The following is a 13926-nucleotide window of genomic DNA, read 5'->3' on the forward strand; positions in this document are numbered from 1 at the left end:
AATACTTGTAGTTACTAGTTAACTTGCAGATAAATACTAAAGTAAGTAAGTCTAACTGTAACTGTCGATTCAGGAAATATAAAATAATAATATAATAATTGGTTGAATAATGATATAAAGTGAACTCATTAGTTATGGACAGCACAGATTTACAATGTTACATCATTTTAATTCATCACTATTCAATTCAAATCAATGTTACATCATTTTATTTCATCACTATTCAATTCAATTATTGTTCACGAATACATCTCATCACACATCGTTGCTGTTTTGGGTGGAAACCTTATATTACAACCTTTTTTAAATTATTATGATTACTTCAAAAACAATTTAAAATAGTGAAAATAGCTCATCTGCAAGCTTGTAGATCTGCTATCTTCACTGCTCTTGTGGGCTTGTAGATCTGCTATCTTCACTGCTCTTGTGGGCTTGTAGGTCGGCTATCTTCACTGCTCTTGTGGGCTTGTAGATCTGCTATCTTCACTGCTCTTGTGGGCTTGTAGATCTGCCATCTTCACTGCTCTTGTGGGCTTGTAGATCTGCTATCTTCACTGCTCTTGTGGGCTTGTAGTAAATCGCTTGTAGTAAAATCGTGAAAATTTGGCGCAAATCTTTGAATATATATTCTTTCAGAGCAAACGTTTATAACTCATATCTTTGCTTCTGGGGGGTCCCTGGAACTACATATTTTCAGATGGAGGTCGGCGGCCAATTACAGATATGTTTTGGGGTTCTTGACATGAAAATGTTTGAGAACCACTGACACAGAAACATGAGGTTTAACCCTGTGAGAACCACTGACACAAACATGAGGTTTAACCCTGTGAGAACCACTGATATAGAAACATGAGGTTTTAACCCTGTGAGAACCACTGATATAGAAACATGAGGTTTAACCCTGTGAGAACCACTGATATAGAAACATGAGGTTTTAACCCTGTGAGAACCACTGATATAGAAACATGAGGTTTAACCCTGTGAGAACCACTGACACAGAAACATTTTTGTTTCTGTGTTTTTCAGAAAACCGTCAGGATTTTCAAAACATTTAGTAGAATCGTTCTCAGGTACAAATAGATTAAAGACATTTTAAGCCTCGTCAGACAGACTAACTCTTTTAACTCTTGTGACAAATCATGACAAAAAAAAACCTTCCCCAGATTCCTTGCGAAGCCCCGCCCCCCCGTGGAAACATGAGCGTGTTGCGTCACAGAGTGCATGTTCGGGTCTGATAAGTCCCGGAAAAGATGCGCTGTGATTGGCCAGTAATCACTTGAGTGGCAGCGTGACGTAACGTGCCGTCCACTCCTCCGGCGTACTTCCTCTCCCAGTGTGAATCGTTCCGCCCCTCCTTCAACACACATCGCTCCAACCAACTGCAGGGGCCAATGAGGTCGCTCCAACCAACTGCAGGGGCCAATGAGGCATCTATATTTGAATATCTATGGGCCAATGGGTGTGCTGCAGGTAGCAGGCGAGGCGGGGGGGCAGGGCCAGCTGCTCCACACAGTGCATCCTGTTGACCTTCTGCAGCCCAGAGAGGATGGTCAACCTACACTGAGACAGCAGGGACCTGGGGCGAGCTGCAGGGGAGAGAGAGAGAGACAGAGGATGGTCAACCTACACTGAGACAGCAGGGACCTGGGGCGAGCTGCAGGGGAGAGAGAGAGACACAGAGGATGGTCAACCTACACTGAGACAGCAGGGACCTGGGGCGAGCTGCAGGGGAGAGAGAGAGAGACAGAGGATGGTCAACCTACACTGAGACAGCAGGGACCTGGGGCGAGCTGCAGGGGAGAGAGAGAGAGACAGAGGATGGTCAACCTACACTGAGACAGCAGGGACCCCCCAGGGACCCCCCAGGGACCCCCCAGGGACCCCCCAGGGACCTGGGGCGAGCTGCAGGGGAGAGAGAGAGACACAGAGGATGGTCAACCTACACTGAGACAGCAGGGACCTGGGGCGAGCTGCAGGGGGCGACACAGAGACAGAGGGGATGGTCAACCTACACTGAGACAGCAGGGACCTGGGGCGAGCTGCAGGGGGCGACACAGAGACAGAGGGGATGGTCAACCTACACTGAGACAGCAGGGACCTGGGGCGAGCTGCAGGGGGCGAGAGACAGAGACACAGAGGGGATGGTCAACCTACACTGAGACAGCAGGGACCTGGGGCGAGCTGCAGGGGGAGAGACACAGAGACAGAGGGGATGGTCAACCTACACTGAGACAGCAGGGACCTGGGGCGAGCTGCAGGGGGAGAGACACAGAGACACAGAGGATGGTCAACCTACACTGAGACAGCAGGGACCTGGGGCGAGCTGCAGGGGGAGAGACACAGAGACACAGAGGATGGTCAACCTACACTGAGACAGCAGGGACCTGGGGCGAGCTGCAGGGGGCGACACAGAGACACAGAGGGGATGGTCAACCTACACTGAGACAGCAGGGACCTGGGGCGAGCTGCAGGGGGAGAGACACAGAGACACAGAGACAGAGAGGATGGTCAACCTACACTGAGACAGCAGGGACCTGGGGCGAGCTGCAGGGGGAGAGACACAGAGACACAGAGACACAGAGGATGGTCAACCTACACTGAGACAGCAGGGACCTGGGGCGAGCTGCAGGGGAGAGACACAGAGACACAGAGGATGGTCAACCTACACTGAGACAGCAGGGACCTGGGGCGAGCTGCAGGGGAGAGACACAGAGACACAGAGGATGGTCAACCTACACTGAGACAGCAGGGACCTGGGGCGAGCTGCAGGGGAGAGACACAGAGACACAGAGACACAGAGGGGATGGTCAACCTACACTGAGACAGCAGGGACCTGGGGCGAGCTGCAGGGGGAGAGACACAGAGACACAGAGACACAGAGGATGGTCAACCTACACTGAGACAGCAGGGACCTGGGGCGAGCTGCAGGGGGAGAGACAGAGAGACACAGAGGATGGTCAACCTACACTGAGACAGCAGGGACCTGGGGCGAGCTGCAGGGGGAGAGACAGAGAGACACAGAGACACAGAGGATGGTCAACCTACACTGAGACAGCAGGGACCTGGGGCGAGCTGCAGGGGGAGAGACACAGAGACACAGAGACACAGAGGATGGTCAACCTACACTGAGACAGCAGGGACCTGGGGCGAGCTGCAGGGGAGAGACACAGAGACAGAGGGGATGGTCAACCTACACTGAGACAGCAGGGACCTGGGGCGAGCTGCAGGGGGAGAGACACAGAGACACAGAGGGGATGGTCAACCTACACTGAGACAGCAGGGACCTGGGGCGAGCTGCAGGGGGAGAGACACAGAGGATGGTCAACCTACACTGAGACAGCAGGGACCTGGGGCGAGCTGCAGGGGGCGACACAGAGGCACAGAGACACAGAGGATGGTCAACCTACACTGAGACAGCAGGGACCTGGGGCGAGCTGCAGGGGGCGACACAGAGACACAGAGACACAGAGCGGATGGTCAACCTACACTGAGACAGCAGGGACCTGGGGCGAGCTGCAGGGGGCGACACAGAGACACAGAGCGGATGGTCAACCTACACTGAGACAGCAGGGACCTGGGGCGAGCTGCAGGGGAGAGAGACACAGAGGGGATGGTCAACCTACACTGAGACAGCAGGGACCTGGGGCGAGCTGCAGGGGGAGAGACAGAGACACAGAGACACAGAGAGGATGGTCAGCCTACACTGAGACAGCAGGGACCTGGGGCGAGCTGCAGGGGGCGACACAGAGACACAGAGGGGATGGTCAACCTACACTGAGACAGCAGGGACCTGGGGCGAGCTGCAGGGGGCGACACAGAGACACAGAGGGGATGGTCAACCTACACTGAGACAGCAGGGACCTGGGGCGAGCTGCAGGGGGAGAGACAGAGACACAGAGGGGATGGTCAACCTACACTGAGACAGCAGGGACCTGGGGCGAGCTGCAGGGGGAGAGACACAGAGACACAGAGGGGATGGTCAACCTACACTGAGACAGCAGGGACCTGGGGCGAGCTGCAGGGGGCGACACAGAGACACAGAGGGGATGGTCAACCTACACTGAGACAGCAGGGACCTGGGGCGAGCTGCAGGGGGAGAGACACAGAGACACAGAGACACAGAGGATGGTCAACCTACACTGAGACAGCAGGGACCTGGGGCGAGCTGCAGGGGGAGAGACACAGAGACACAGAGACAGAGAGGATGGTCAACCTACACTGAGACAGCAGGGACCTGGGGCGAGCTGCAGGGGGAGAGACACAGAGACACAGAGACACAGAGGATGGTCAACCTACACTGAGACAGCAGGGACCTGGGGCGAGCTGCAGGGGGAGAGACACAGAGACACAGAGGATGGTCAACCTACACTGAGACAGCAGGGACCTGGGGCGAGCTGCAGGGGAGAGACACAGAGACACAGAGGATGGTCAACCTACACTGAGACAGCAGGGACCTGGGGCGAGCTGCAGGGGAGAGACACAGAGACACAGAGACACAGAGGGGATGGTCAACCTACACTGAGACAGCAGGGACCTGGGGCGAGCTGCAGGGGGAGAGACACAGAGACACAGAGGATGGTCAACCTACACTGAGACAGCAGGGACCTGGGGCGAGCTGCAGGGGAGAGACACAGAGACACAGAGACACAGAGGGGATGGTCAACCTACACTGAGACAGCAGGGACCTGGGGCGAGCTGCAGGGGGAGAGACACAGAGACACAGAGACACAGAGGATGGTCAACCTACACTGAGACAGCAGGGACCTGGGGCGAGCTGCAGGGGGAGAGACAGAGAGACACAGAGGATGGTCAACCTACACTGAGACAGCAGGGACCTGGGGCGAGCTGCAGGGGGAGAGACAGAGAGACACAGAGACACAGAGGATGGTCAACCTACACTGAGACAGCAGGGACCTGGGGCGAGCTGCAGGGGGAGAGACACAGAGACACAGAGACACAGAGGATGGTCAACCTACACTGAGACAGCAGGGACCTGGGGCGAGCTGCAGGGGAGAGACACAGAGACAGAGGGGATGGTCAACCTACACTGAGACAGCAGGGACCTGGGGCGAGCTGCAGGGGGAGAGACACAGAGACACAGAGGGGATGGTCAACCTACACTGAGACAGCAGGGACCTGGGGCGAGCTGCAGGGGGCGACACAGAGACAGAGGGGATGGTCAACCTACACTGAGACAGCAGGGACCTGGGGCGAGCTGCAGGGGGCGACACAGAGACAGAGGGGATGGTCAACCTACACTGAGACAGCAGGGACCTGGGGCGAGCTGCAGGGGGCGACACAGAGACAGAGGGGATGGTCAACCTACACTGAGACAGCAGGGACCTGGGGCGAGCTGCAGGGGGCGACACAGAGACAGAGGGGATGGTCAACCTACACTGAGACAGCAGGGACCTGGGGCGAGCTGCAGGGGGCGACACAGAGACAGAGGGGATGGTCAACCTACACTGAGACAGCAGGGACCTGGGGCGAGCTGCAGGGGGCGAGAGACAGAGACACAGAGGGGATGGTCAACCTACACTGAGACAGCAGGGACCTGGGGCGAGCTGCAGGGGGAGAGACACAGAGACAGAGGGGATGGTCAACCTACACTGAGACAGCAGGGACCTGGGGCGAGCTGCAGGGGGAGAGACACAGAGACACAGAGGGGATGGTCAACCTACACTGAGACAGCAGGGACCTGGGGCGAGCTGCAGGGGGCGACACAGAGACACAGAGGGGATGGTCAACCTACACTGAGACAGCAGGGACCTGGGGCGAGCTGCAGGGGGAGAGACACAGAGACACAGAGACAGAGAGGATGGTCAACCTACACTGAGACAGCAGGGACCTGGGGCGAGCTGCAGGGGGAGAGACACAGAGACACAGAGACACAGAGGATGGTCAACCTACACTGAGACAGCAGGGACCTGGGGCGAGCTGCAGGGGGAGAGACACAGAGACACAGAGGATGGTCAACCTACACTGAGACAGCAGGGACCTGGGGCGAGCTGCAGGGGAGAGACACAGAGACACAGAGGATGGTCAACCTACACTGAGACAGCAGGGACCTGGGGCGAGCTGCAGGGGAGAGACACAGAGACACAGAGACACAGAGGGGATGGTCAACCTACACTGAGACAGCAGGGACCTGGGGCGAGCTGCAGGGGGAGAGACACAGAGACACAGAGACACAGAGGATGGTCAACCTACACTGAGACAGCAGGGACCTGGGGCGAGCTGCAGGGGGAGAGACAGAGAGACACAGAGGATGGTCAACCTACACTGAGACAGCAGGGACCTGGGGCGAGCTGCAGGGGGAGAGACAGAGAGACACAGAGACACAGAGGATGGTCAACCTACACTGAGACAGCAGGGACCTGGGGCGAGCTGCAGGGGGAGAGACACAGAGACACAGAGACACAGAGGATGGTCAACCTACACTGAGACAGCAGGGACCTGGGGCGAGCTGCAGGGGAGAGACACAGAGACAGAGGGGATGGTCAACCTACACTGAGACAGCAGGGACCTGGGGCGAGCTGCAGGGGGAGAGACACAGAGACACAGAGGGGATGGTCAACCTACACTGAGACAGCAGGGACCTGGGGCGAGCTGCAGGGGGAGAGACACAGAGGATGGTCAACCTACACTGAGACAGCAGGGACCTGGGGCGAGCTGCAGGGGGCGACACAGAGGCACAGAGACACAGAGGATGGTCAACCTACACTGAGACAGCAGGGACCTGGGGCGAGCTGCAGGGGGCGACACAGAGACACAGAGACACAGAGCGGATGGTCAACCTACACTGAGACAGCAGGGACCTGGGGCGAGCTGCAGGGGGCGACACAGAGACACAGAGCGGATGGTCAACCTACACTGAGACAGCAGGGACCTGGGGCGAGCTGCAGGGGAGAGAGACACAGAGGGGATGGTCAACCTACACTGAGACAGCAGGGACCTGGGGCGAGCTGCAGGGGGAGAGACAGAGACACAGAGACACAGAGAGGATGGTCAGCCTACACTGAGACAGCAGGGACCTGGGGCGAGCTGCAGGGGGCGACACAGAGACACAGAGGGGATGGTCAACCTACACTGAGACAGCAGGGACCTGGGGCGAGCTGCAGGGGGCGACACAGAGACACAGAGGGGATGGTCAACCTACACTGAGACAGCAGGGACCTGGGGCGAGCTGCAGGGGGAGAGACAGAGACACAGAGGGGATGGTCAACCTACACTGAGACAGCAGGGACCTGGGGCGAGCTGCAGGGGGAGAGACACAGAGACACAGAGGGGATGGTCAACCTACACTGAGACAGCAGGGACCTGGGGCGAGCTGCAGGGGGCGACACAGAGACACAGAGGGGATGGTCAACCTACACTGAGACAGCAGGGACCTGGGGCGAGCTGCAGGGGGAGAGACACAGAGACACAGAGACACAGAGGATGGTCAACCTACACTGAGACAGCAGGGACCTGGGGCGAGCTGCAGGGGGAGAGACACAGAGACACAGAGACAGAGAGGATGGTCAACCTACACTGAGACAGCAGGGACCTGGGGCGAGCTGCAGGGGGAGAGACACAGAGACACAGAGACACAGAGGATGGTCAACCTACACTGAGACAGCAGGGACCTGGGGCGAGCTGCAGGGGGAGAGACACAGAGACACAGAGGATGGTCAACCTACACTGAGACAGCAGGGACCTGGGGCGAGCTGCAGGGGAGAGACACAGAGACACAGAGGATGGTCAACCTACACTGAGACAGCAGGGACCTGGGGCGAGCTGCAGGGGAGAGACACAGAGACACAGAGACACAGAGGGGATGGTCAACCTACACTGAGACAGCAGGGACCTGGGGCGAGCTGCAGGGGGAGAGACACAGAGACACAGAGGATGGTCAACCTACACTGAGACAGCAGGGACCTGGGGCGAGCTGCAGGGGAGAGACACAGAGACACAGAGACACAGAGGGGATGGTCAACCTACACTGAGACAGCAGGGACCTGGGGCGAGCTGCAGGGGGAGAGACACAGAGACACAGAGACACAGAGGATGGTCAACCTACACTGAGACAGCAGGGACCTGGGGCGAGCTGCAGGGGGAGAGACAGAGAGACACAGAGGATGGTCAACCTACACTGAGACAGCAGGGACCTGGGGCGAGCTGCAGGGGGAGAGACAGAGAGACACAGAGACACAGAGGATGGTCAACCTACACTGAGACAGCAGGGACCTGGGGCGAGCTGCAGGGGGAGAGACACAGAGACACAGAGACACAGAGGATGGTCAACCTACACTGAGACAGCAGGGACCTGGGGCGAGCTGCAGGGGAGAGACACAGAGACAGAGGGGATGGTCAACCTACACTGAGACAGCAGGGACCTGGGGCGAGCTGCAGGGGGAGAGACACAGAGACACAGAGGGGATGGTCAACCTACACTGAGACAGCAGGGACCTGGGGCGAGCTGCAGGGGGAGAGACACAGAGGATGGTCAACCTACACTGAGACAGCAGGGACCTGGGGCGAGCTGCAGGGGGCGACACAGAGGGGATGGTCAACCAGCAGGGACCTGGGGCGAGCTGCAGGGGGAGAGACACAGAGACACAGAGGGGATGGTCAACCTACACTGAGACAGCAGGGACCTGGGGCGAGCTGCAGGGGGAGAGACACAGAGACACAGAGGGGATGGTCAACCTACACTGAGACAGCAGGGACCTGGGGCGAGCTGCAGGGGGCGACACAGAGACACAGAGGATGGTCAACCTACACTGAGACAGCAGGGACCTGGGGCGAGCTGCAGGGGCGACACAGAGACACAGAGACACAGAGGGGATGGTCAACCTACACTGAGCTGCAGGGACCTGGGGCGAGCTGCAGGGGGCGACACAGAGGGGATGGTCAACCTACACTGAGCTGCAGGGACCTGGGGCGAGCTGCAGGGGGCGACACAGAGGGGATGGTCAACCTACACTGAGACAGCAGGGACCTGGGGCGAGCTGCAGGGGGCGACACAGAGGGGATGGTCAACCTACACTGAGCTGCAGGGACCTGGGGCGAGCTGCAGGGGGCGACACAGAGACACAGAGGGGATGGTCAACCTACACTGAGACAGCAGGGACCTGGGGCGAGCTGCAGGGGAGAGAGAGAGAGACACAGAGACACAGGGGATGGTCAACCTACACTGAGACAGCAGGGACCTGGGGCGAGCTGCAGGGGGAGAGACAGAGACACAGAGGGGATGGTCAACCTACACTGAGACAGCAGGGACCTGGGGCGAGCTGCAGGGGGAGAGACACAGAGACACAGAGGGGATGGTCAACCTACACTGAGACAGCAGGGACCTGGGGCGAGCTGCAGGGGAGAGAGACACAGAGGGGATGGTCAACCTACACTGAGACAGCAGGGACCTGGGGCGAGCTGCAGGGGGCGACACAGAGACACAGAGGGGATGGTCAACCTACACTGAGACAGCAGGGACCTGGGGCGAGCTGCAGGGGGAGAGAGACAGAGACACAGAGGGGATGGTCAACCTACACTGAGACAGCAGGGACCTGGGGCGAGCTGCAGGGGGAGAGACACAGAGACACAGAGGGGATGGTCAACCTACACTGAGACAGCAGGGACCTGGGGCGAGCTGCAGGGGGAGAGACACAGAGACACAGAGGGGATGGTCAACCTACACTGAGACAGCAGGGACCTGGGGCGAGCTGCAGGGGGAGAGACACAGAGACACAGAGGGGATGGTCAACCTACACTGAGACAGCAGGGACCTGGGGCGAGCTGCAGGGGGAGAGACACAGAGACACAGAGGATGGTCAACCTACACTGAGACAGCAGGGACCTGGGGCCTGCAGGGGGAGAGAGACACAGAGACACAGAGGGGATGGTCAACCTACACTGAGACAGCAGGGACCTGGGGCGAGCTGCAGGGGGAGAGAGACACAGAGACACAGAGGGGATGGTCAACCTACACTGAGACAGCAGGGACCTGGGGCGAGCTGCAGGGGGAGAGACACAGAGACACAGAGGGGATGGTCAACCTACACTGAGACAGCAGGGACCTGGGGCGAGCTGCAGGGGGAGAGACACAGAGACACAGAGGGGATGGTCAACCTACACTGAGACAGCAGGGACCTGGGGCGAGCTGCAGGGGGCGACACAGAGACACAGAGGATGGTCAACCTACACTGAGACAGCAGGGACCTGGGGCGAGCTGCAGGGGCGACACAGAGACACAGAGACACAGAGGGGATGGTCAACCTACACTGAGCTGCAGGGACCTGGGGCGAGCTGCAGGGGGCGACACAGAGGGGATGGTCAACCTACACTGAGCTGCAGGGACCTGGGGCGAGCTGCAGGGGGCGACACAGAGACACAGAGGGGATGGTCAACCTACACTGAGACAGCAGGGACCTGGGGCGAGCTGCAGGGGAGAGAGAGAGAGACACAGAGACACAGGGGATGGTCAACCTACACTGAGACAGCAGGGACCTGGGGCGAGCTGCAGGGGGAGAGACAGAGACACAGAGGGGATGGTCAACCTACACTGAGACAGCAGGGACCTGGGGCGAGCTGCAGGGGGAGAGACACAGAGACACAGAGGGGATGGTCAACCTACACTGAGACAGCAGGGACCTGGGGCGAGCTGCAGGGGAGAGAGACACAGAGGGGATGGTCAACCTACACTGAGACAGCAGGGACCTGGGGCGAGCTGCAGGGGGCGACACAGAGACACAGAGGGGATGGTCAACCTACACTGAGACAGCAGGGACCTGGGGCGAGCTGCAGGGGGAGAGAGACAGAGACACAGAGGGGATGGTCAACCTACACTGAGACAGCAGGGACCTGGGGCGAGCTGCAGGGGGAGAGACACAGAGACACAGAGGGGATGGTCAACCTACACTGAGACAGCAGGGACCTGGGGCGAGCTGCAGGGGGAGAGACACAGAGACACAGAGGGGATGGTCAACCTACACTGAGACAGCAGGGACCTGGGGCGAGCTGCAGGGGGAGAGACACAGAGACACAGAGGGGATGGTCAACCTACACTGAGACAGCAGGGACCTGGGGCGAGCTGCAGGGGGAGAGACACAGAGACACAGAGGATGGTCAACCTACACTGAGACAGCAGGGACCTGGGGCCTGCAGGGGGAGAGAGACACAGAGACACAGAGGGGATGGTCAACCTACACTGAGACAGCAGGGACCTGGGGCGAGCTGCAGGGGGCGACACAGAGGATGGTCAACCTACACTGAGACAGCAGGGACCTGGGGCGAGCTGCAGGGGGAGAGAGACACAGAGACACAGAGGGGATGGTCAACCTACACTGAGACAGCAGGGACCTGGGGCGAGCTGCAGGGGGAGAGACACAGAGACACAGAGGGGATGGTCAACCTACACTGAGACAGCAGGGACCTGGGGCGAGCTGCAGGGGAGAGAGACACAGAGACACAGAGGGGATGGTCAACCTACACTGAGACAGCAGGGACCTGGGGCGAGCTGCAGGGGAGAGAGACACAGAGACACAGAGGGGATGGTCAACCTACACTGAGACAGCAGGGACCTGGGGCGAGCTGCAGGGGAGAGACACAGAGACACAGAGACACAGAGCGGATGGTCAACCTACACTGAGACAGCAGGGACCTGGGGCGAGCTGCAGGGGAGAGAGAGAGGATGGTCAACCTACACTGAGACAGCAGGGACCTGGGGCGAGCTGCAGGGGGCGAGACACAGAGACACAGAGGGGATGGTCAACCTACACTGAGACAGCAGGGACCTGGGGCGAGCTGCAGGGGGCGACACAGAGACACAGAGACACAGAGCGGATGGTCAACCTACACTGAGACAGCAGGGACCTGGGGCGAGCTGCAGGGGGCGACACAGAGACACAGAGGGGATGGTCAACCTACACTGAGACAGCAGGGACCTGGGGCGAGCTGCAGGGGGAGAGACACAGAGACACAGAGGATGGTCAACCTACACTGAGACAGCAGGGACCTGGGGCGAGCTGCAGGGGGAGAGACACAGAGACACAGAGGATGGTCAACCTACACTGAGACAGCAGGGACCTGGGGCGAGCTGCAGGGGGCGACACAGAGACACAGAGGGGATGGTCAACCTACACTGAGACAGCAGGGACCTGGGGCGAGCTGCAGGGGAGAGAGACACAGAGACACAGAGGATGGTCAACCTACACTGAGACAGCAGGGACCTGGGGCGAGCTGCAGGGGGAGAGACACAGAGGATGGTCAACCTACACTGAGACAGCAGGGACCTGGGGCGAGCTGCAGGGGAGAGACACAGAGGATGGTCAACCTACACTGAGACAGCAGGGACCTGGGGCGAGCTGCAGGGGGAGAGACACAGAGACACAGAGGGGATGGTCAACCTACACTGAGACAGCAGGGACCTGGGGCGAGCTGCAGGGGAGAGACACAGAGGATGGTCAACCTACACTGAGACAGCAGGGACCTGGGGCGAGCTGCAGGGGGAGAGACACAGAGACACAGAGGGGATGGTCAACCTACACTGAGACAGCAGGGACCTGGGGCGAGCTGCAGGGGGAGAGACACAGAGGATGGTCAACCTACACTGAGACAGCAGGGACCTGGGGCGAGCTGCAGGGGGAGACACAGAGACACAGAGGGGATGGTCAACCTACACTGAGACAGCAGGGACCTGGGGCGAGCTGCAGGGGAGAGAGACACAGAGACACAGAGGATGGTCAACCTACACTGAGACAGCAGGGACCTGGGGCGAGCTGCAGGGGGAGAGACACAGAGACACAGAGGGGATGGTCAACCTACACTGAGACAGCAGGGACCTGGGGCGAGCTGCAGGGGGAGAGACACAGAGACACAGAGGGGATGGTCAACCTACACTGAGACAGCAGGGACCTGGGGCGAGCTGCAGGGGGCGACACAGAGACAGAGAGGGGATGGTCAACCTACACTGAGACAGCAGGGACCTGGGGCGAGCTGCAGGGGGCGAGAGACACAGAGACACAGAGGATGGTCAACCTACACTGAGACAGCAGGGACCTGGGGCGAGCTGCAGGGGAGAGAGACACAGAGCGGATGGTCAACCTACACTGAGACAGCAGGGACCTGGGGCGAGCTGCAGGGGAGAGACACAGAGACACAGAGGGGATGGTCAACCTACACTGAGACAGCAGGGACCTGGGGCGAGCTGCAGGGGGAGAGACACAGAGGATGGTCAACCTACACTGAGACAGCAGGGACCTGGGGCGAGCTGCAGGGGGAGAGACACAGAGGATGGTCAACCTACACTGAGACAGCAGGGACCTGGGGCGAGCTGCAGGGGGAGAGACACAGAGACACAGAGAGGATGGTCAACCTACACTGAGACAGCAGGGACCTGGGGCGAGCTGCAGGGGAGACACAGAGACACAGAGGGGATGGTCAACCTACACTGAGACAGCAGGGACCTGGGGCGAGCTGCAGGGGAGAGAGACACAGAGACACAGAGGATGGTCAACCTACACTGAGACAGCAGGGACCTGGGGCGAGCTGCAGGGGGAGAGACACAGAGACACAGAGGGGATGGTCAACCTACACTGAGACAGCAGGGACCTGGGGCGAGCTGCAGGGGAGAGAGACACAGAGACACAGAGGATGGTCAACCTACACTGAGACAGCAGGGACCTGGGGCGAGCTGCAGGGGGAGAGACACAGAGGATGGTCAACCTACACTGAGACAGCAGGGACCTGGGGCGAGCTGCAGGGGAGAGACACAGAGGATGGTCAACCTACACTGAGACAGCAGGGACCTGGGGCGAGCTGCAGGGGGAGAGACACAGAGACACAGAGGGGATGGTCAACCTACACTGAGACAGCAGGGACCTGGGGCGAGCTGCAGGGGAGAGACACAGAGGATGGTCAACCTACACTGAGACAGCAGGGACCTGG

At 59.3% G+C, this 13926-nt stretch overlaps 1 protein-coding gene across 3 annotated transcripts in view; it reads right to left on the minus strand.

The window, feature by feature from the left end:
- Positions 1–178: 178 nt before the first annotated feature.
- Positions 179–13926, minus strand: part of LOC306918996 (ankyrin repeat and SOCS box protein 12-like) — a 35848-nt gene continuing 22100 nt past the window's right edge. For 2 of the 3 annotated variants that reach the window (XM_079531831.1, XM_079531833.1), the window contains exon 7: positions 179–1586. In XM_079531831.1, the coding sequence (XP_079387957.1) occupies positions 1432–1586 (155 nt within the window). In that variant the 3' untranslated portion in view covers positions 179–1431. Of the gene's footprint in view, positions 1587–1870; positions 1903–13926 lie in introns of all 3 variants that reach the window. The other variant, XM_079531832.1, reaches the window with a different exon arrangement.

This window comes from Electrona antarctica, assembly GCF_951216825.1.
Source record: "Electrona antarctica genome assembly, contig: scaffold_54, whole genome shotgun sequence".
Taxonomy (NCBI): Eukaryota; Metazoa; Chordata; class Actinopteri; order Myctophiformes; family Myctophidae; genus Electrona; species Electrona antarctica.